This window comes from Heterodontus francisci, chromosome 13 (assembly GCF_036365525.1).
Source record: "Heterodontus francisci isolate sHetFra1 chromosome 13, sHetFra1.hap1, whole genome shotgun sequence".
Taxonomy (NCBI): domain Eukaryota; kingdom Metazoa; phylum Chordata; class Chondrichthyes; order Heterodontiformes; family Heterodontidae; genus Heterodontus; species Heterodontus francisci.
The window spans coordinates 34,726,089-34,746,694 of NC_090383.1; the positions used below are offsets into that span (position 1 = coordinate 34,726,089).

Here is a 20,606-nt window from a genome sequence, read left to right on the forward strand (position 1 = left end):
ATTAAAACTGTACATGCATAACTGTATAACTGTTTTAAAATCATGATTCATGATTGAGGAATTTATAGAGGCCAAGCTACAATGACTAAAGGTGCACAGCAAAAGTCAGAGAATACAGGACAGCGTGCTGGCTCACACAGATGACCTGAGCTGTTTAGGCCCAACAGTAAATCAGATATTATTGATGCTGCTGCTAGGTGAGATGCTGCTTTCAGAAACTGTCTTGGGAGGCAACAGCACCACTTTGCATCCTAGCAATGTAAACAAAGTTGCAAAAATAAATGGCTTTATAAAGTTGTAACTCAGCAGTCAGGCTTAAATGTTCAAAAATTTTGTTTACAAACATACCCAGCTTTACTGCCAAGAGATTGTAAGCAGTAACTGCTAACAGCCAATTTCCTCTCAGCCCAATCAAACTAACATTCTTTTTACAGAAAGGTGTAATTTTGGAACATGGCTAACAATGTGGCTGGCACAGAATCCTGTGTAGTCATATGATCATTGTTCTGGGCACCATCATCTCTCCCACACAACAGGCAAGTGTATATTTTCTATGGTTAACTAGTAATGTCTCAATGGATACAATAATTTCTGTCCTGTTGAGATCATGTCATTATTGTAAAGCAACCAGTCAGAGCAAAACTGTATCAACACCACCATTTGATTGATATTTTTGACATTTTACTTGATTACTTCGGGGTTCAGGGAAAATTTTGAGTGTACAAATTAACATATGTGACTCTTCACCTCTGAGGGCCTCAAATGTAAATGATTGATTGGAAGGAAGAAGGATGTTGAGATTCATTGTCATTTTTGTGATCCAAGCTTGATTTTTTAATGTTATAGATGGCAAATTTTGCCCCCCTGTGCTGAGGCACATTGATACAGCATGCTGAACCATGGATAGATAGTAAGACTGGAGTTTGCACTTGTAGACTCCTCACAATTTGAACTTTTAAATTGGTTGAACTCAACTGTCATTTAAGAGGGATGCCAAACTGGTTTCAGAAATCATCGAGTAGCCAATTACAGAACTGCAAGAGCAGACGATTAGAAGAGGGCTCGTTGCTTGCTTTTTTTAACTAAAGTATGCTGAATGGAAGAGGGAAGTGAGGTCATTTTGGAATGATTTTTTAAATCACAGAATCTTGACTTACCACACTTCTGCACTGGATGAATAACCATTTAAACATTCTCAGAAACTCTTCAAAATCAAGATCAAGTCCATGGTAAAATCAACACCTCCAAGTAGCATAACATAATGGCTTGGATACACATGCTGGAAGCCTCCTCAGGTGCTCTCAAATCGGCCTTGGTGGTTTCCACCAATATTCTGCTAAAGTTATGGATGATGAGCTGAAGAACATCTGAAGATATTCTTGATATAATTGGTGTTATTGGGCCAAAATCCTGGAATTCTCTACCACACAAGTTGCTCAAGAAGGTGGCCCACCACCACCTAATCATTATCCAGCAACTCGAATGGGCAATAAATGTGTCTATGCCAAAGTGCTGTACTCAGAAAAAAAATTTTAAAAAACAATTTAAGAAACAATTGAGTGACACAACTGGGGGAATGTAGAATCTTTCTAGATGGATAAGCTAATATGGGCTGAATGATCTTCCTCACCTGTGAAAAATGTTGTGAACTTTTCCATAGGCCTAGAGCATATTTTTTCCCCTTTTAATTCCTGCCTTGGGGACAAATGTGATCTACTGAAACATTTTTACCCATGGGAAAAGTGCCGCTAACATTTACATATTAATGTTGAATTGGGTGCTTTAACTCGCTACAGCAGGCCAGGCGCAAGCTATGAAAACACTAATAAAATAACTGAATTTAGACTGGTGATTCCATAATTGGGTATTGCCAGCAAGAAACAGTGATCACAAAGACCACATGCTAGAACAATCAGACTCATGGGTCATGATCATCTGTCCACTAAAATTAAAAGGTCATAAAATTAGGGACTATGGGGCGGTGATTTCCTGACCTGCTCTCCTTATAGGCACTCGCTAGGAGTGCCCAATCAGGGAACTGATCCTTATAAATGTCATTTGTGCAAAATTTACACCACGATTTAAAAATATATCTTCATCGTAATAACCCTACAATTTCAACTGGTTTAGGTCATAAATCAGTCCATAATGAAAATGCATGAAAACATACACGAAGTTGCAGTTTCCACACATTTTAGCATAGATCAACAATCCAAGTTAAATTGGCAGAAAGTTAAAAACTCACTTTATCATAAAATTCAAACTTTTTCTTGGCTTCTGCTATCTGTTTTGCTGACAACTCCTGGAAAAAATCATAACCAATTTTGAACCCAAAAAGAGGAAAAATATTATACGAATTGTCATGCAGTTGTAAACTTTATAAAATGAGCTAGCTGTACATTTATCACCCCTTTGTCACTTATGTTCTTTTGTTCACTAAAATCACAATGTCACATATTTCATGCTTCTCAGTAACTATTGTCATGCAGGACAGTTTGAATTCAGAAGACAGTTTGAATTCAGAAGGCAGTCTGAAACTGAAGCTGGAACAAGGAAGCCTCTCTCTCTCTCTCGCTTTCTCTCCAAGCCACCAGACCCACGGAAAACACATAAACCTTAAGAGAAAAGACTCCTACATCGGAATAAGTTGAAGTGAGAACTGGGCCCCAGTGAATTGCAAGACTTACCGGCAACCAAAGACCCAACATTGAACTCAAAGGACTGTAACTACCAGATATTGCCTCAAACCCATTTGTTCTTTTCTACTTTTCTGTCTCTATCTGCCTGTGTTTATCGCGTATGCATGCTAGCGTGGTCGTGTCGCATATTCGTAGTCGTTAACTTGAATAGAGTTTAAGAGTAATAAACTTCTACCTTTCTTATTTAAATCTAAGGAAACCGGCTTTTCACCTGGTCTTAACACTATGATACTTGAATGACACATTTATGCAATTGCAAAAGACTATCATAGAATAGTACAGCACAGGAAGCCATTAAGCCGACTGAGTCTACATCTGACTCTTTCAAAAAGCAATCCAATTAGGCACACTCCCCAGCTCTTTCCCATATCCTTGCAAATTCTCTCTCCTTCAAGTATTTATTCAATTCCCTTTTAAAGGCTACCATTGAATCTATACCCACCACCCTTTCAGGCAGTGTATTTCAAAATCCTAAACACTCATGTAAAAAAAAAGTGTTCCCTCATGTTGCCTCTGGTTCTTCTGCCAGTCACCTTAAATCTTTTTGAGCCTTCAGCCATTGGAAACAGATTCTCTTTATTTACTCTATCTGAACCCTTCGTGATTTTAAACACCACTACTAAATTTCCTCTTAGTCTTCTCTGCTCTGAAGAGAACAACCTGAGCTTTTCAGTCTATCCACGTAACTGTAATTCCTCATCGCTGGAACCATTCTAATAAACCACTTCTGTACCCTTTCCAATGTCTTCAAGTCCTTCCTAAAGTGTGGTGCACAAAAATGGACACAAGACTCCAGCTGGGACCAAACTAGTTTTTTTTATATATACCTTTAGCATAACTTCTTGTTTTTTGTTCTCTGTCTCTATTGATAAAGTCCTGGATCCCATATGCTTTATTAACTGTTTTAGCAAACACCTCCAAGTCCCTGTATTCTTGCACCCCCTTTAAAATGGTACCGTTTAGCTTGTAAAGTCTCGCCTTGTTCTTCTACCAAAATGTATCCTCTCACACCTTTCTGTGCTGAATTTCATCTGTCATGTGCCCACCCATTCCACACGCCTGTTTCTGTCCTCTTGAAGTCTATTGCCATTTCCCTCACTGTTTATTTCACTTTCAAGTTTTGTCTCATCTCAAATTACAACATTGTGCACTGTAGCTCCAAGACCAAATCATTAATATATATCAAAAACAGCAGTAGTTCTAGTACTGAAACTTGCACAAGCACATATTTAGATAATTTCAAATTATGAAGGGCACCAATCTATTTCTTCATTTGGCTGCCTATCGAAATGAGGAACACATAATGTATTTCCAAAAAGAAAATCAGCTAGCTACCCTTCAAGAGATCTACCATTTAATACACAAAGTATTTTTAAAACAATACTTTAACTCAACCTATTTTAGCATACACAATGGTTTTCCAAGATAGCTGAATCAACTTTTTTTTTCTTTTTCATTGTTGAAATCCAATAAATAGGGACAAATTTCATAAATATTTAAAAAAATTTTTTAACAGATATCTTAATTTTCATGAAAGATAACCTTTTAAGACATATTGAGCTAAATTTTCCCACCTTTGATTTTCTTCTGGACGGTGGGACTATTGGTGGGTTGAGAACCTGACTGTGCAGCAGCGGGACTGCCGGTACAATCTCTTTTGAGAGCACCTCTGGGATTGCTGTCTAATTAGGGTTGGCAGGCAGGTTGAGGAGATGGGAGGGCAATTCAGTGCGCATGATTGCAAGGGCAGATGGCAGCCTTCACTGTATCTGTAGTTAGAGTGTGGCAGCGGTGCTTGGGACTAGAGAGGGTGGGATGAAATGGAGGTGCGGAATCGGCAGCCAATTCTTCACTGCAAGCACTATCCGTGACATTAGTCTCTAGGGGATAATCATACAATTGCAAGCCTCTGCCTGCGGAGGTTTCCATATCCTACCACTGTGTGGTCACACCAGATGAGAGGTCCCTGTGTCACCTGACAGAGACGTAAATGTGATGGAATGTTACCTTAAAAGATAGCCCTCTGGAGACAGGGGATATCAAGCAAAGGTTGTGAGATCGGTCCAGCTAAGGAAAAAGCCCTACTGCTAATTCTATACTTCAACTTGCTGCAGCAGAGAACTAAAAAAGTGACCACTGCCTCTGGACTGAAGTTTTAACTACCAGAAATCTACAACACCTCAGCAAGTTCACGACTGCAAATATCCAGGCCTGCAGCTTTGAAAAGACTTCACTCCTGAGACGATTCAACAGGTTCCTGTGTACCAAGAACTCTTACATCGCTTTGGACTTTAATTGCATCCTACCCTTGTTCTCTCTATCTAGTCTTGTGTATGCATGCGTGTGTGAATGCGTGGGTGGGTAAAGGTTGCGAATGATTCAGGTTTTGCTGTTTAAATAAAAATTTAACCTTTTCTTTTTAAACCCAAGAGAAAACCTGTCATTTGTCTGTTTATTTGACCTTTAAAAACACTCAGGGATTGACAAACCATTTTTAACAAAACACTATCTACGGTCAGTTTGGAGGTGAAAAGTGGAAGCCACCCACACCACTTACCACCTGTCCATCATAGTACTCAATAATGAACTGGGGGTGGTGGAAGTGGAAGGTGTTGAATGGGTTCCACAGGGGTCAGGATCTGTACTCTTGTGTTCCTTATCCACATAATTGACATAATTTATAAACTGGCTGAATTTGCAGACAATTACAAAAGGGAGAGCTTTAGAAACAGAATACAGTAATGAACTGCACAGGATTTATATCAATTATATAAAATGGACAAATTAAATTTAATATTGAGTTAAAAGAATATGCTGACATAGGCAAACAATAAAAGGAACAGAACTGGAAATGGCAGACCTAGGAAAAGCCACAAAAGTAAACACATCAACCTCACAATAATGGAGAAAAATGTATGGTAGCAAATAGAATTTTAGATACGGAACAGTAGTGTACAAGTCTATATAGATTATGTGTAGACTTTACAATACATTAATCAGACCACACCTGTAACACTGTATATTTTTTATCCAGTATGTGTCAAGGAGGACAAGCATACACTGGAGACAATGCAGAGTAGAGCAGCAAGAATGATTTAAATTATGAAATACACTTGCTATGAGGATAGATTAGAAAGGCTTAAAGTCCACAATCTAAAAAGGGAGCCTCATTGTATTATATAAAGTAATAAAAGGCATAGATAGATAAGGTGAATGTAAATATTACTTTGATGCAAGTTAGATCTGTAGGTCGAGAAGATATAAAGTAAAATTAAAAAAGTATTAAGCTATTGAGGAAATATATTTCTTGATAAATATTTGCAATAACATACTGATAAAGAAGTGGAGTCAACGATATTGGGGCATTCACAATGAGATTGCAGCAGGAATTTTGGATGGGCTACATACGATGGGTCAAATGGTCTTTTTTGGTGTTTTCTTACTGATTGTCTAGATATGAAAACTGACACTTGGGCAAGGTATCAGAGAGCAGCCAACACCCATAACTCAATAAGAGTCACTATCTTCAGGAGAGAAAGGCAGAAGATACTGTCGTGTCGTATTTCATGATCATTTTTAATTATTATTCTACCAACATTGCAAATCAAGGTCAAAAAGGTAAATGACTAAAATAGAACTCAACCGTGCATTTAATAAAAATATACTGTTACCTTTGGTGTTCCTCAAAGATCTATCTTTGGCCCCCTCCTATTTCTCATCTACACGCTAACCCTCAGCACCATTATCTGAAAACACAGCGTTAGTTTCCACATGCATGCTGACAACATCCAGTTCAACCTCACCATCATTTCTCTTGACCCCTCCACGATCTCTAAATTGTCAGACTGCTTGTCCAACATTCAGCACCTCAACTAAATATTGAGAACACCGAAGCCATCGTCTTAGGTCCTTGCTAGGAACTCTGTTTACTAACCACCAACTCCATCTCTCCCCCTGGCTGCCTGCCTGAGGCTGAACCAGCTCATTCACAATCTTGGTGGGCATAATTTCAAGGTTTGCAAATAAGAAAACTTGGAGATACGGTAAACACTGGGGAAGATAGTGATAGACTTCAGGAGAACGTGGATGGGCTGATGAAATGGCCGGGCACATGGCGGATGAAATTCGCTGGGGTGGGTGATGAATTTTAGTGAGATGAATGAGGAGATAATATGGGCTAAATGGTGCAGTTTTGGGCAGAATGCATGGGGGGGGAAGAGAACTGGGGGTGTTTGTGCTTTGAGGGTGGCAGGACAAGTAAATAAAGATAATAAGGCATATGTGATCCTGGGCTTTGTGGATAGAGGCACGGAGTACGGGGGCCTGGAGGTTGTGTTGAACCTGTATAGAACACTGTTCCGGTCCAAGCTGGAGTGTTGTATCCAGTTCAGGGCACCACACTTTGAGAGGGGCATGAAGGTCTTGGATAGGGTACAGGAGAAACTTATTAGCACAGCTCCAGGGATGAGGGATTATTGTTATGCAGATAGACTGGAGAAGCTTAGAGCACAGAATAAGAGGAGATTTGATATAGGTGCTTAAAATCATGAAGGGTTTAGATAAATAAATAAAGTGAAACTATCTTGAACAGTTGAAGAGTTGATAACCAGAGGGCAGATAAAAGGTGATTGGCAGAAGAACCAGTGGTGAAAAGAGGAAAAACTTCTTTATGCAACACATGGTTAAGATTTGTAATACACTGTCTGATAGGATGGCAGATACTGATTCAATAGTGGTCTTCAAAAGGGAATTTGATGAACACTTGAAGGAGAAAAAAAAATGTGGGGAGATGGGGAAAGATCGGAGGAGTGGGATTAACGGGATTGCTCACTGAAAGAGCCAGCCAGACTCGATGGGCTGAATTTTATGGGCCCCCCCAAGACAATTATGGAGGCAGGGGAGCCCAGATTTGCGATGGGAGGCGGGCTGGGGGCCGACGTCCTGTCGTCTCCCTGTTGCAACACAATTTTGTTGGGGGCGGGAAAGGCTGATGACAGCCTTCTTGCCCAGAGGCCAATTGAGACCCTCAAGAGGCCTAATAGCAGCCACTTAAGGGCCTCTTCCCCCTGTTGCTGGCATTAAGCCAGCGCAGTGGTTGGGGGGATGGGGGCCTCCATCATATGGGGAGGCCGTCCAGTAAAACGAGGCCCCCCTCCTTTTTGACCCCGCACCAGGAGCTCTGCCATGGCCATAAAATTCAGCTCAAATGGGTCAAATGGCCACCTTTTGTCCTGTATTATTCTATAATTCTATACTAGTGAGTCTCAACAAATATGGGAGGTGTACACACAACAGTTTGCCTTTTATTATCTACTTTTCCATCATCAGTTTCATCCTATCCTCTTCGCCCAAAAGTGCCACTCCTTGCTGAGGCACTGTTCTATTGGAACAAAGTGCTCTCCAATACCTCCTCCAAGTGGGCATACTTCTAGTGCATTTCCGGACAATGGGCATCAGCAAATTATTTGACTGTAGGAGGGCACCACGGCTGAGCCTGATTCAGCCCTTACCCTTGACTGGGTTACTCTTATTACTTCTGTAAGGCACCGTTTTGAAACTAGGCACTGGAAATCTTTATTTTTCTCCAACAATTTTTCACCCCGCTTCTCATGAAGGTGTTGAGTTCTTGCTGCGGTGCAGTTCCACAGCTGCCAATTGACCGCTGGCAGCTCACACAAGTGGGAAAGTTCAAGCCTTGACAACTAGCATCAGCAGGCTATTCAACCGCAGTTGGAGGAAAGGGTCTCAGAGAAATCACATCCAAGCCCAACGCTGTCCCCATTTAATGCAGGAACTGTGGCCAGTTTTGCTCACTAGCCAAATGAACAGAGGCCAACTGCCTCCTGCCAACCCAAATAAGAACAGCTCAGAAAATTGGCCAGGTAACAAATCAGGTCTAATTGGCCTTGGCTAGAGACTGACTTAGTCAACCAAGGTATCAGGGCAACCCAAGTATTCATTTTTAAAGTACTTTAAAATTACAAACCATTTCATTCAAGTATGGATTGTCATTTCTTCAGTTTTTAAACTACATATGTAAATCCCCTACAAGACTATAATTCTGGTTTTATTTCTCCACAAATTGATGTAAGAAGACACTGAAGAAATCTACAATTAGGCGAGACAGGATGAAAGCATTTCAGAATCAAATTGAAGCTTTGGGGAGAACAAGATTTTGCTTATAAATAATTACTTATAAACCAAAATTTAATTTTGAAACTTAGCACAAATGGCAGCAGCTAATGAAACAGGAATATCATTTAAACATTTATTACCATTATAGGAGTAACTTACATCAGAAAGATAATGGTCTTTTTCCTTTTGTTGACCTCTTCTTATCACCTCCAATAATAGTGGTGCTCCTTTCAACCCATCTCCTTCATGGATGCCTAGCTCCCTAGCAAGATTATCTCGCCCGTCAAGTCCAGTGAACTAAGTACAAAACAAAAGCAGCAAACATTAAATTGAAGATATGTAATTTATCTATTACCATTCATAACTGTGACAGGAATTGTGAATGTACATTTTATCTTTAAAAAATAGTTTTATCTGTACCTTCCCTTCACTTGTCCTGCCTAATAACAGTGCAGTATCTCCGATCATTCAATATGATACAGCAAACACTGCAATGTCTCTCCTTTGTAACATTTTATTTCAAAAGCTGATGGAATTATAACCTCCTTAAAACAATCAGTAGATACGCAGAAAAGTGAGCCTGGTAGTTTGTATTTAATAACAAAGCAGCCATATAAGGTGGCACCAGATTGCTAGCTGTTTTCAATTATATTCTATAATGTTTCTTGTAGAGATCATATTACTTGAAGCATGTATGCCAAATTCATGTGTGACTGAATGTGAACAGTACAACAATTTGCATTTATAAAGTGTTTTTAATGTAAAACAAATGTCGAAGTATTTCAGAATTAGACATATGAGAAACCATCAGGAAAAAAGGAGGGACTTGGAGGAGATGACCAAAAACACCGCAGCCTCACAACTACATGGACCTGGGTTCAATTCTGGGTACTGCCTGTGTGGAATTTGCAAGTTCTCCCTGTGACCACATGGGTTTTCGCCGGGTGCTCCAGTTTCCTCCCACCGCCAAAGACTTGCAGGTGATAGGTAAATTGGCCATTGTAAATTGCCCCTTCGTGTAGGTAGGTGGTAGGGAATATGGGATTACTGTAGGGTTAGTATAAATGGGTGGTTGTTGGTCGGCACAGACTCGGTGGGCCAAAGGTCCTGTTTCAGTGCTGTATCTCTAAATAAAAATAAAATAAATAAAAGGTATTTAAGGGAGAAGAAAGAGACTTGGAAGAATTCCAGACAGTAGGACCCATAATGAAGGCTCTGGCTTCAACAGTGGAGTGAAGAGATGGAGTGTATATTTGGGGTGGGTGCGGTCAGTCTTAGAAGAACAAATTGTTTAGGAGAGGAATATAGGGCTGGAGGAATAGAGTGGGGGCAAGTCCCTTAAGGAATTTAGTGATTAAGGTTTTAAACATAAGATGCTTGATGACAGGTAACAATTGTTGGTCAGAGGGGAAAAGTTGATAGGTAAGTGGGACAGTGCAGGACAGGATGCGTGCAGTAGAAATGAGGACTAATTGGTATTTGTGGAAGGTGGAAGATTGAAGTGCATTGGTGTAATAAAATCTGAAGGTAACAAAAGACGTGTACGAGAGTACTAATGGCAAAAGGGGCTGAGGTAGGGTAGAAGCAGGCCAAGTAGCAATGGCAAAAGTAAGCATCTTTATGATGGAAAAAAAGGATGCAGCAGAGGCAGCTTCACAAATGGTCTTGAGCTTAGCGACAAAGAAATCTGAGCTTCTCTTACTGTTTGAGGCAAGGGTGAAGAGGTGTAGAAGTGGGGTTTCAGAAAAGAAACTAGTAATATCCTTGCCTTCTGAGATGATCCTGGAGCAGTGGACAGTTTTAGCTGATAACAACGAAGCACAATAGTGCTTCAGTGTGGTCGTCAGATTTGGTGATGGTTGGCTAGACCAGTTGTGCACTAGACTGCTTAAGTTTTCACTCCTTAGAGTTATGGGAGTTGTATCAAGTACAAGAACAAGGGTGGAGACAGTGATAACTTTGCTGAGATCAAAGGCATGGAACAATTAAGCAAGTTGACATCTGCAGAGGCATCATGAAGAGTAGAGGACCAAAGGTGAGGAATTTGGGAGTTAGACAGTGTGGTTGTAAGAGATGTGTTACGTGCTTACAAACATTATAATAATGAATACACTTCAAAAGCAACTAATTGACTGTGAAGCACATTGGAGCATCTCAAGATTGTGAAAGGGGCTATATAAATGCAAATTCTTTCCATCACTGATGACCCATAGGCATAGGTCTATGAGCGCTACTACACAGTAAGCTACGGAGAAGTCTGCAACATCCTACGTGAATGAAAAGCTGCAAATGGTGAGGGAGAGAGGCATTGTCCAAACATCATCTTTCTTCAGCTTGCAGGCAAAATAGGAGAGCAACGCCAGGGAGAGCGAGAGGGCACGCTTGGGCAGTGGGGTTCCCCAGATCACGTCACTGATGCATTTCTAGGAGCTGACCCTTGATCTGACCCGAGCGGCAACCCACCAGGACTTTGGAGATGGAAAAATGGGAATCCAACATAGATAGGGTGAAAAGTTCTCAACATCCCCAGGTTCGGAGCTGCATAGCAATCCTCCCCGTGTAACAAGCTGTCAATGCATAAGCTGTCATCTCATTATTTCAAGCAGCAGAAGAGTGTGTTGATTGTGCCAATTTATCATGACCACCTTCGCTTATGCCTCCCAATAGGGCCAGCTGCAAAGGGGGAAGGAGTTAAGACATCACAAGCTTGTTCTGGAGGAGTCAGAGGAGGAAGACACCTCACAGCCTGCACCGCCATCTTTCCTGTGCACCCTCAACCAGCACAGATACATGCACCTCAATGGGTCCTCGTGCATTATTAAAGATAGTAGCACAGGGTGAGGCTCACAAGTTGACTCGCCAACTTTAAGGGCATTTAAATGGTCATTGGATAGACATATGGATGAAAATGGAATAGTGTAGGTCAGATGGTTTCACAGGTCGGCGCAACATCGAGGGCCGAAGGGCCTGTACTGCGCTGTAATGTTCTAATTCTAAAATCACTTCAGAGCAGGAGGATACAGTGGAGGCAGAGCCAGCTTGGAGGATGGAGGACAACCGGAGATACAGAATCTAGGGAATCACAGAACAGGCGGCTCTACCTGGAGAACCACACCCCACCGCCAGCACCTCCACAAGGTCAACCGCCACAGGCATCTCAGTCTCAGACAGGCACTTATAAGCATTCTGCTTCCACCACATCCTCAGCCACAGGGAGAGCAACTCGCAGAAGTGGCCATGAGCGCAGGCCACCGCATCAGTCATGTAACTTGGTAGAACATTTGATTGTTTCTGTTGTATGAGATCAAACTGTAATGCAATAAAGCACTGAGCATGTTGTTGCAGTAAGGAAGACTTGTGGGTTTTCCTTTCATCATGGCGAATGGTAGGAGAATGGAAAATAAGAGTTAGAGGGGCAAAGCAGTGCATTGGGAAAAGAGTGTGTAAGGTGGAGACTCAGAAACCTTGCAGTCTTTGTGCCTTTGGAATGCTGCAGACTTTTGCTCTTAACAGATGCTTGCTCTCACTCGGGTGAAGAAGAATCTCCTCTTCAAATGTTGTGCAGACTGAGTGTCGCTCAGGCGAAATGTGTCTGGATAAGAGTGGCTCTAGCATCCCTGCCATCCTGATCAGCTCAGGAGCTGGACTGCCTACCATAGCAACATCCCAGCGAAGCATGGGGACTGTTCTCCAGTTCTCCTTCAGCCTCCTCCTCGTCTCCCTCCTACGAGCAGCTGTTCTAGTGCTTCAGACCACCACAATGCATGAGAACCTTGAGCGAGCGTACAAAAGGGCGCCAGCCAACCTGAACCTCATCTTCAGGAGCCCAATGGCCTGCTCAATGATGACCCTTGTGCTCAGTGACATCAGTTATTGTGTCACCCAGCCTCTGTGGCAGGGTTACTCACTGGAGTCATCAGCCATCTCCTCATGAGATAATCCTTATCCACTAACAGCCAACCACGGATTTCCAATTGCTTCATGAAGAACTGTGACGCCTGTGATGGACGGAGGATGGAGGCATCATAGCAGCTTCCAGGATACCGTGCATATACCTGCATAAAGTGCTTGCCATGCTCGCGTACCAGCTGGATGTTTAAGGAATGGAAGCTCTTCTGGTTGAGGAATCTCCCTGACTGGTCTGATGGCCACGTGGGTGCAAATCGATCATCCCCTGCACCTGAAGGAATCCAGCAATGGAGGCAAATCCCACTGCTCTTTGAACTTGAGTGCCGTTATCCACCTTAAATTCAATGTAATCCCCTGCCCTCTCGAACAGTGCATACGTTACCTCCGTGATGCAATGATGTGCTGCTGCCTGCAAGATGACATGCAGCATAGTTTTGTGAAGGGGAGGTTGTGTCTCACTAACTTGATTGAGTTTTTTTGAGGAAGTGATGGAGATTGATGAAGGAAGGGCAGCGGATGTTGTCTATATGGACTTCAGTAAAGCCTTTGACAAGGTCCCTCATGGCAGACTGGTACAAAAGGTGAAGTCACACGGGATCAGAGGTGAGCTGGCAAGATGGATACAGAACTGGCTTGGTCATAGAAGACAGAGGATAGCAGTGGAAGGGTGCTTTTCTGAATGGAGGGCTGTGACTAGTGTGTTCCGCAGGGATCAGTGCTGGGATCTTTGCTGTTTGTAGTATATATAAATGATTTGGAGGAAAATGTAGCTGGTCTGATTAGTAAGTTTGCGGACGACACAAAGGTTGGTGGAGTTGCGGATAGTGATGAGGATTGTCAGAGGATACAGCAGGATATAGATCGGTTGGAGACTTGGGCGGAGAAATGGCAGATGGAATTTAATCCGGACAAATGTGAGGTCATGCATTTTGGAAGGTCTAATGCAGGTGGGAGGTATACAGTAAATGGCAGAACCCTTAGGAGTATTGACAGGCAGAGAGATCTGGGCGTACAGGTCCACAGGTCACTGAAAGTGGCAATGCAGGTGGATAAGGTAGTCAAGAAGGCATACGGCATGCTTGCCTTCATCGGTCGGGGCATAGAGTATAAAAATTGGCAAGTCATGCTGCAGCTGTACAGAACTTTAGTTAGGCCACAGTTAGAATATTGCGTGCAATTCTGGTCGCCACACTACCAGAAGGACGTGGAGGCTTTGGAGAGGGTATAGAAGAGGTTTACTAGGATGTTGCCTGGTCTGGAGGGCATTAGCTATGGGGAGAGGTTGGAAGGACTTGGATTGTTTTCACTGGAACGACGGAGGTGGAGGGGCGACATGATAGAGGTTTACAAAGTTATGAGCGGCATGGACAGAGTGGATAGTCAGAAACTTTTTCCCAGGGTGGAAGAGTCAGTTACTAAGGGACATAGGTTTAAGGTGCGAGGGGCAAAGTTTAGAGGGGATGTGCGAGGCAAGTTCTTTACACAGAGGGTGGTGAGTACCTGGAACCTGCTGCGGGGGGAGGTGGTGGAAGCGGGTACCATAGAGACGTTTAAGAGGCATCTTGACAAATACATGAATAGGATGGGAATAGAGGGATACGGTCCCCGGAAGTGCAGAAGGTTTTAGTTTAGGCAGGCATCAAGATCGGTGCAGGCTTGGAGGGCCGAATGGCCTGTTCCTGTGCTGTTCTGTTCTTTGTTTGCTGCCGCTGCTTGGAAGGACCCAGTTGCAAAAAAGCTCAAGGCCACTGAGACTTTTACAGCCACGGGAAAGTCACGCGATGGTTCCTACGAATTGTTATGACCAGGTGGGTGATGGCATGGACGTTTTCCACTGTCTGATCAGTTGGCAGGTGAACAGTGTTTTTGTTTAAATTAGTGTTTCAGCCCCTGTGTTTAGTTGGCCACATAAACAGACAATGACCTGTTTAAACTCAAGAAAAAATCTAAGATTAAATATTTATTGAACAACATCCATCACCCAAAATGTTCGCAACAGCAGCCATGCATGTGTTCGCTCTCACATACACACAGAGAAGATAGATAGAAGGGAATGGGTAAGAGGTGTTAAGAGTTTAAGGTATAAAAGTCTGTTGTTTCAGGAAAAACCTGTGGGATCCTCTTTGAAGGCAAGTTTTAAAATTGCAGGCTTATTTGTCACTTTTCTTGTATTTGCTGGGCTGCTGAAGACTTCTGGCAGTTCACTTCAGTTTGAAGACGGTGCTGATTTCTTAGTTCAGTTTTCACAGGTAGAGGAGTGCTTTAAAAGGCCCTCTCTTTTCTCTGCTGCAGTTGACCTTGAACTTGTCTCAGCAGGGTTCAAATGTGTTAGCTGGAACTGATCTCTCTCTCTCTCGGCCTTATGCTGGAATTAAAGATGGCTTTCGAAGTTGACTGTGTGGCTGGAGAGACCAGACTGATGCTGATAGCTTGATGACTGAACTGGAAAGATTTTTTTATTCTTCAAAACGATTATCCTTAAAGGTGACCTTTTAAGTGTAAGTTTGGGCCATGTGACTTTAGGTTTCAGTTCCTGATGGGCTGTACGATTGCTTTTGATGGCCCCATTTTGATAATAAGAGGGCTGTTCACACTCTATTGTGAAGGGTAGCTGGAGACATAGAGTCTGAGAGTGTCTTTGTTTTAGCTCAGCTTGTGTATAGCTCACATCCATGTGTGATTAGCTGTCTAATTTCCATGTCGATGGGGTTAATTGGTTTTAGATCTAGTAGACATGGATGTGTATTTTAGTGCTGGAGTTGATATAGGTCATGTGACTTGTCCTCCATTTTGTTGACAGCAAATGTACCAGTCTTTTAAAATTGTTCTAATTTTAAAAAAAATAACTCTTCTGTTTGTTTTTGTACTTTCATCGCTGCGCTTCTCGCGGGTGTAACAGAACCGGGTTCGGTTCTAGGTACTGCCTGTGTGGAGTTTGCGAGTTCTCCCTGTGACCGCGTGGGTTTCCGCCGGGTGCTCTGGTTTCCTCCCACAGCCAAAGCCTTGCAGGTGGATAGGTAAATTGACCATTGTAAATTGCCCCTAGTGTAGGTAAATGGTGTAGATGTGGTAGGGAATATGGGATTAATGTAGGATGGTGGTTGTTGGTCGGCACAGACTCGGTGGGCCGAAGGGCCTGTTTCAGTGCTGTATCTCTCTATGACCTGATGGCTCTACAACCCTCAGATGACCCTCGACGAGGGCACACAGTTCAGCAACTATCTGCTCTTACAGGCGTAGCCTTGTGCAGCAATGACGCTCCAACATGTTCAGGTAGCTTCTCCTTTGGCGGTAGACTCTCTACTGAGAGTATTGCCTTTGTTGCCCTCCTGCCCCCTGTTGCCCAGGAGTCTAGTCCTGCAGAGGTTGCTCCTCATCTCCAGTCAATCTCATCTCAGAGCAGCTTAATCCCATTTCCTGTTATGTCCTTCATTCCTTTCAACTGGAATGTGCAGTGTTCATCATGAACCAGTGAGGTCTGTAAGCAGAAGGACTTGCACCACCCACCCCCACCCCAAAATGCCCTTGTCAAAACTGAAGAGGTATGACAGATAATTCTCCTGCTTCTGTACAACTGGTTGTCTGCAAATGAGGGCCTTCTCTGAGCCTTCCCTCTTTAATGATGCTTTTTGCTGCTTCCTGCCATTCTGACTTGCACCTGTCTCTGCACCTTCTCCACCCTGGCGGGTTGAGATCCAGTGTGAAAAATTCAAAACTGGCCCTTAACAAGCTGACAAAAAACTAATTAAGAGCCTTAACTGGTCATTTATCGATCTCTGGCAGGTTGGATCTTCCAGCTCTTTGAGCGTGTCAGTTTCGTGTCAGGAAATCGGCACGCCGACTCGAGTGGCGGGTTTAAACGACCACGTGCTGCCGTTTCTGCACTCTCTCATTTCAATAAAAATCCTGCCCGATAGATCTGTTAGAATAAAACAGTTTGTGAAATTAACTTACAGTGTTTGTTTCTGGCTGGAATACTGCCAAAGTAAAGTCCAGGTTGAAAAACTGGAGAAATTCAGTAACAAGACCAGCCACCAAGCGGCCTGTGAAGGAAAACTGAAGTCAATTTCTAAATCAATTTACCAGTATTATTTTCATAGAATCATATATTGGTTACAGCACAGAGGGAGGCCATTCAGCCTGTCGTGTCCGTGCTGGCTCTCTGTCGCTATGACTAACAGCATCTCCTTCCATGGCAAAGAAAGAAGCAAATATACGAACATATGAATTAGGAGCAGGAGTTGGCTACTCGGCCCTCGAGCCTGCTTCGCCATTCAACAAGATCATGGCTGATCTGATTATAACCTCAACTCCATATTCTCATTTAGTACCTTAGCCATGCCCTTTGCCTCCATGCATAAATCCCCTTTTTGGTTCCTAATCAGTCCCAACTCCTTCTTTTACTATTTAAATGTCTATGAAGATTTTTGGATTCCGTTTTATGTTAGCTACCAGTCTCTTCTAATATTCTCTCTTTGCTTCTCTTATTTCTTTTTTCACTTCCCCTCTGAACTTTATATATTCAACCTGTTTCTCACTTGTATTATCCACCTGACATCAGTCATATGCACCCTTTTTCTGCTTCATCTTACTCTCTATAGCTTTAGTGATCCAGGGAGCTCTGAATTTGTTTGTCCTACCTTTCCCCTTTGTGAGAATTTACCGACCGTACCCAAACCATCTCCTTTTTAAAGGCAGCCCATTGTACCATTACAGTTTTGCCTGCCAATCTTTAATTCCAATTTGCCTGGGCCGGATCTGTTCTCACCCCACTGAAATTGGCCCTCCCCCAGTTAAGTATTTTTACTCTGGATTGCTCCTTGTCCTTTTCCATTGTATTATAAGGTTTACATTAGCTATGATCACTGTTCCCCCAAATGTTCCCCTACTGATGCTTGATCTACTTGGCTCCCTCATTTCCCAGAATCAAATCCAGCAATGCCTCCTTTTTCGTTGGTTTGCAAACATACAGATTGAGAAAATTCCACTGAACAAACTCTTCCCCCACACTGCCCTTTACACTATTACTATCCCAGTCTATATGAAGAATTTGCTGCCTTAATTTGTTTCACATACTTGAATTCAATAAAACAACACTTACCATCCTTTGTGTTCAAAAACTTTTTCAAACTCTCATTAACCAATGGTGTTTGGTTCTGTAAAAACAGATTAGAATTAGTTGCTTGAAACCCAATTTCTACCCCATTAAAACTTGCTAATTGTGTTAATTTTTTTACTCTTTTACTTTTGTCAGCATTATTATCTCTTCACTTTTTCTGTTCACTTTGAAATAGAGAAGGAGGATTATTTTTGGATTTCCAATTTCTCTGGTTAACTTTACCTTTCTTTCTCAACCTCTATTTCTGATGCTTGTAATGGTGAACTTTTGTTCCCCAAACACTGGGCAGCTGAGTCAGCTTAAACTACAAAAGACTCAAAGTCTGTTGCACAAGTATATTTAACAAGAGAGAGCTGAAAAGGGGAAGAATATACGGGACAATTTTTACTTGCTAATTATACAAAGAGGAGATGGAAAGAAACTGGCGAACAGAGAATTGCATGGAAATTGACTATTTTTGACAGTGGAATTTAAAGAGTTTCTTATCCATCACTGAAATTAATCTCTAAACACACTTAGCCAATCCTTTTATAATATAAAAGCAAAATACTGCGGATGCTGGAAATCTGAAATAAAAACAAGAAATGCTGGAAATACTCAGCAGGTCTGGCAGCATCTGTGGACAGTGAAGCAGAGTTAATGTTTCAGGTCAGTGACCCTTCTTCAGAACTGGCAAATATTAGAAAATGTGAAAGGTAATAAGCAAGTAAAGCGGGGGTGGGGCAAGGGATAACAAAGGAGAAGGTGTGGATAGGACAAGGTCACAGAATAGCTGACCAGAAGGTCATGGAGCAAAGGCAAACAATATGTTAATGGTGTGTTAAAAGACAAAGCAATAGTACAGATAGGGTGTTAACGTACTGAAAATTGAACAGCCGCAAGTACAAACATGAAAAAAAGTGGTAAGCAAACTGAACAAACTAAGATGAAATAAAATAAACACACAAAAAAAGAATAAAGAACTAAAAATAAAAGTAAAGTGGGAGGGGCCATCATGCTCTGAAATTATTGAACTCAATGTTCAGTCCAACAGGCTGTAGCGTGCCTAATCGGTAAATGAGATGCTGTTCCTCGAGTTTGCATTGATGTTCACTGGAACACTGCAGCAATCCCAGGACAGAGAAGTGAGCACGAGAGCAGGGGCGAGTGTTGAAATGGCAAGCAATCGGAAGCTCGGGGTCATGCGTTTGGACTGAGCAGAGGTGTTCTGCAAAACGGTCACCCAGTCTGCGATTGGTCTCCCCAATGTAGAGCAGACCACATTGTGAGCAAGAAATACAGTATATTACATTGAAAGAAGTACAAGTAAATCGCTGCTTCACCTGAAAGGAGTGTTTGGGGCCTGGGATAGTGAAGAGAGAGGAGGTAAATGGGCAGGTATTGCACCTCCTGCGATTGTAGGGGAAAGTGCAGTGGGAAGGGGGCGAGGTGCTGGGGATAATGGAGGAGTGGACCAGGGTGTCGCGGAGGGAACAATCCCTGTGGAATGCTGACAGGGGAAGGGAGGGGAAGATGCATTTGGTAGTGGCATTACGCTGGAGGTGGCGGAAATGGTGGAGGATGATCCTTTGGATATGTAGGCTGTTGGGGTGGAAAGTGAGGACAAGGGGAACCCTGTCACGGTTCTGGGAGGGAGGGGAAGAGGTGAGGGTAGAGGTGCAGGAAATAGGCCGGACAAGGTTGAGGGCCCTGTCAACCACAGTGGGGGGGGGGGGGGATTCCTCGGTTGAGGAAAAAGGAAGACAGAAGCGCTGTCATGAAGGTAGCATCATCAGAGCAGATGTGTCGGAGACGGAGAAATTGGCAGAATGGAATGGAGTCCTTACAGGAGACAGGGTGTGAAGAAGTGTAGTTGAGGTAGCTGCAAGAGTCGGTGGGCTTATAATGGATATTAGCAGATAGCCTATCCCCAGAGATGGAGACAGAGAAGTCGAGGAAAGGAAGGGACGTGTCGGCGACGGACCATGTAAAGGTGAGAGAAGGGTGGAAATTAGAAGCAAATTTGATAAAGTTTTCCAGTTCGGGGCAGGAGCAGGAAATGGCACCGATACAGTCATCAATGTACCAGAAAAAGAGTTGGGGGAGGAGGCCTGAGTAGGACTGGAACAAGGAATGTTCGACATATCCCACAAAAAGACAGGCATAACTAGGACCCATGCGGGTACCCATAGCAACACCTTTTACTTGAAGGAAATGAGTGGAGTTGAAGGAGAAGTTGTTCAATGTGAGAACAAGTTCAGCCAGGCGGAGGGAGTGGTGGTGGATGGGGACTGGTTGGGCCTCTGTTCAAGGAAGAAGCAGAGAGCCCTCAAACCGTCTTGGTGGGGGATAGAGGTGTAGAGAGATTGGACGTCCATCGTGAAGAGGCGGCGGTTGGGGCCAGGAAACTGGAAATTGTCAAAATGACATAGTGCGTCAGAAGAGTCATGGATGTAGGTGGGAAGAGAATGGACCAGAAGAGAAAAGATAAAGAGTCAAGATAGGAAGAAATAAGTTCAGTGGGGCAGGAGCAGGCTGACACTATAGGTCTGCCAGAACAGTCCTGTTTGTGGATTTTGGGAAGGAGGTAGAAGCAACCTGTCCGGGGCCGTGGGACTATGAGATTGGAAGCTGTAGAGGGAAGATCTCCAGAATAGATGAGGTCAGTGACAGTCCTGTGGACAGTAGCTAATCCTTCTAACTTGGATAAAGGAGGCAATATTAGGTCACCTCTAGTGGTATGTAACACTGATCAAAATAGAAGT

The 20,606-nt window shown here is 42.9% G+C and overlaps 1 protein-coding gene across 7 annotated transcripts in view; it reads right to left on the minus strand.

Moving 5' to 3' along the window:
• Positions 1-20,606, minus strand: part of cep43 (centrosomal protein 43) — an 89,119-nt gene that overhangs the window by 49,945 nt on the left and 18,568 nt on the right. For 5 of the 7 annotated variants that reach the window (XM_068044651.1, XM_068044648.1, XM_068044652.1 and 2 more), the window contains exons 3-6: positions 17,845-17,899; positions 16,698-16,786; positions 8,994-9,131; positions 2,246-2,302 (exon numbers count right to left, since the gene is read on the minus strand). In XM_068044651.1, the coding sequence (XP_067900752.1) occupies positions 2,246-2,302; positions 8,994-9,131; positions 16,698-16,786; positions 17,845-17,899 (339 nt within the window). The remainder of the gene's footprint in view (positions 1-2,245; positions 2,303-8,993; positions 9,132-16,697; positions 16,787-17,844; positions 17,900-20,606) is intronic. The other 2 variants (XM_068044649.1, XM_068044654.1) reach the window with 1 other exon arrangement.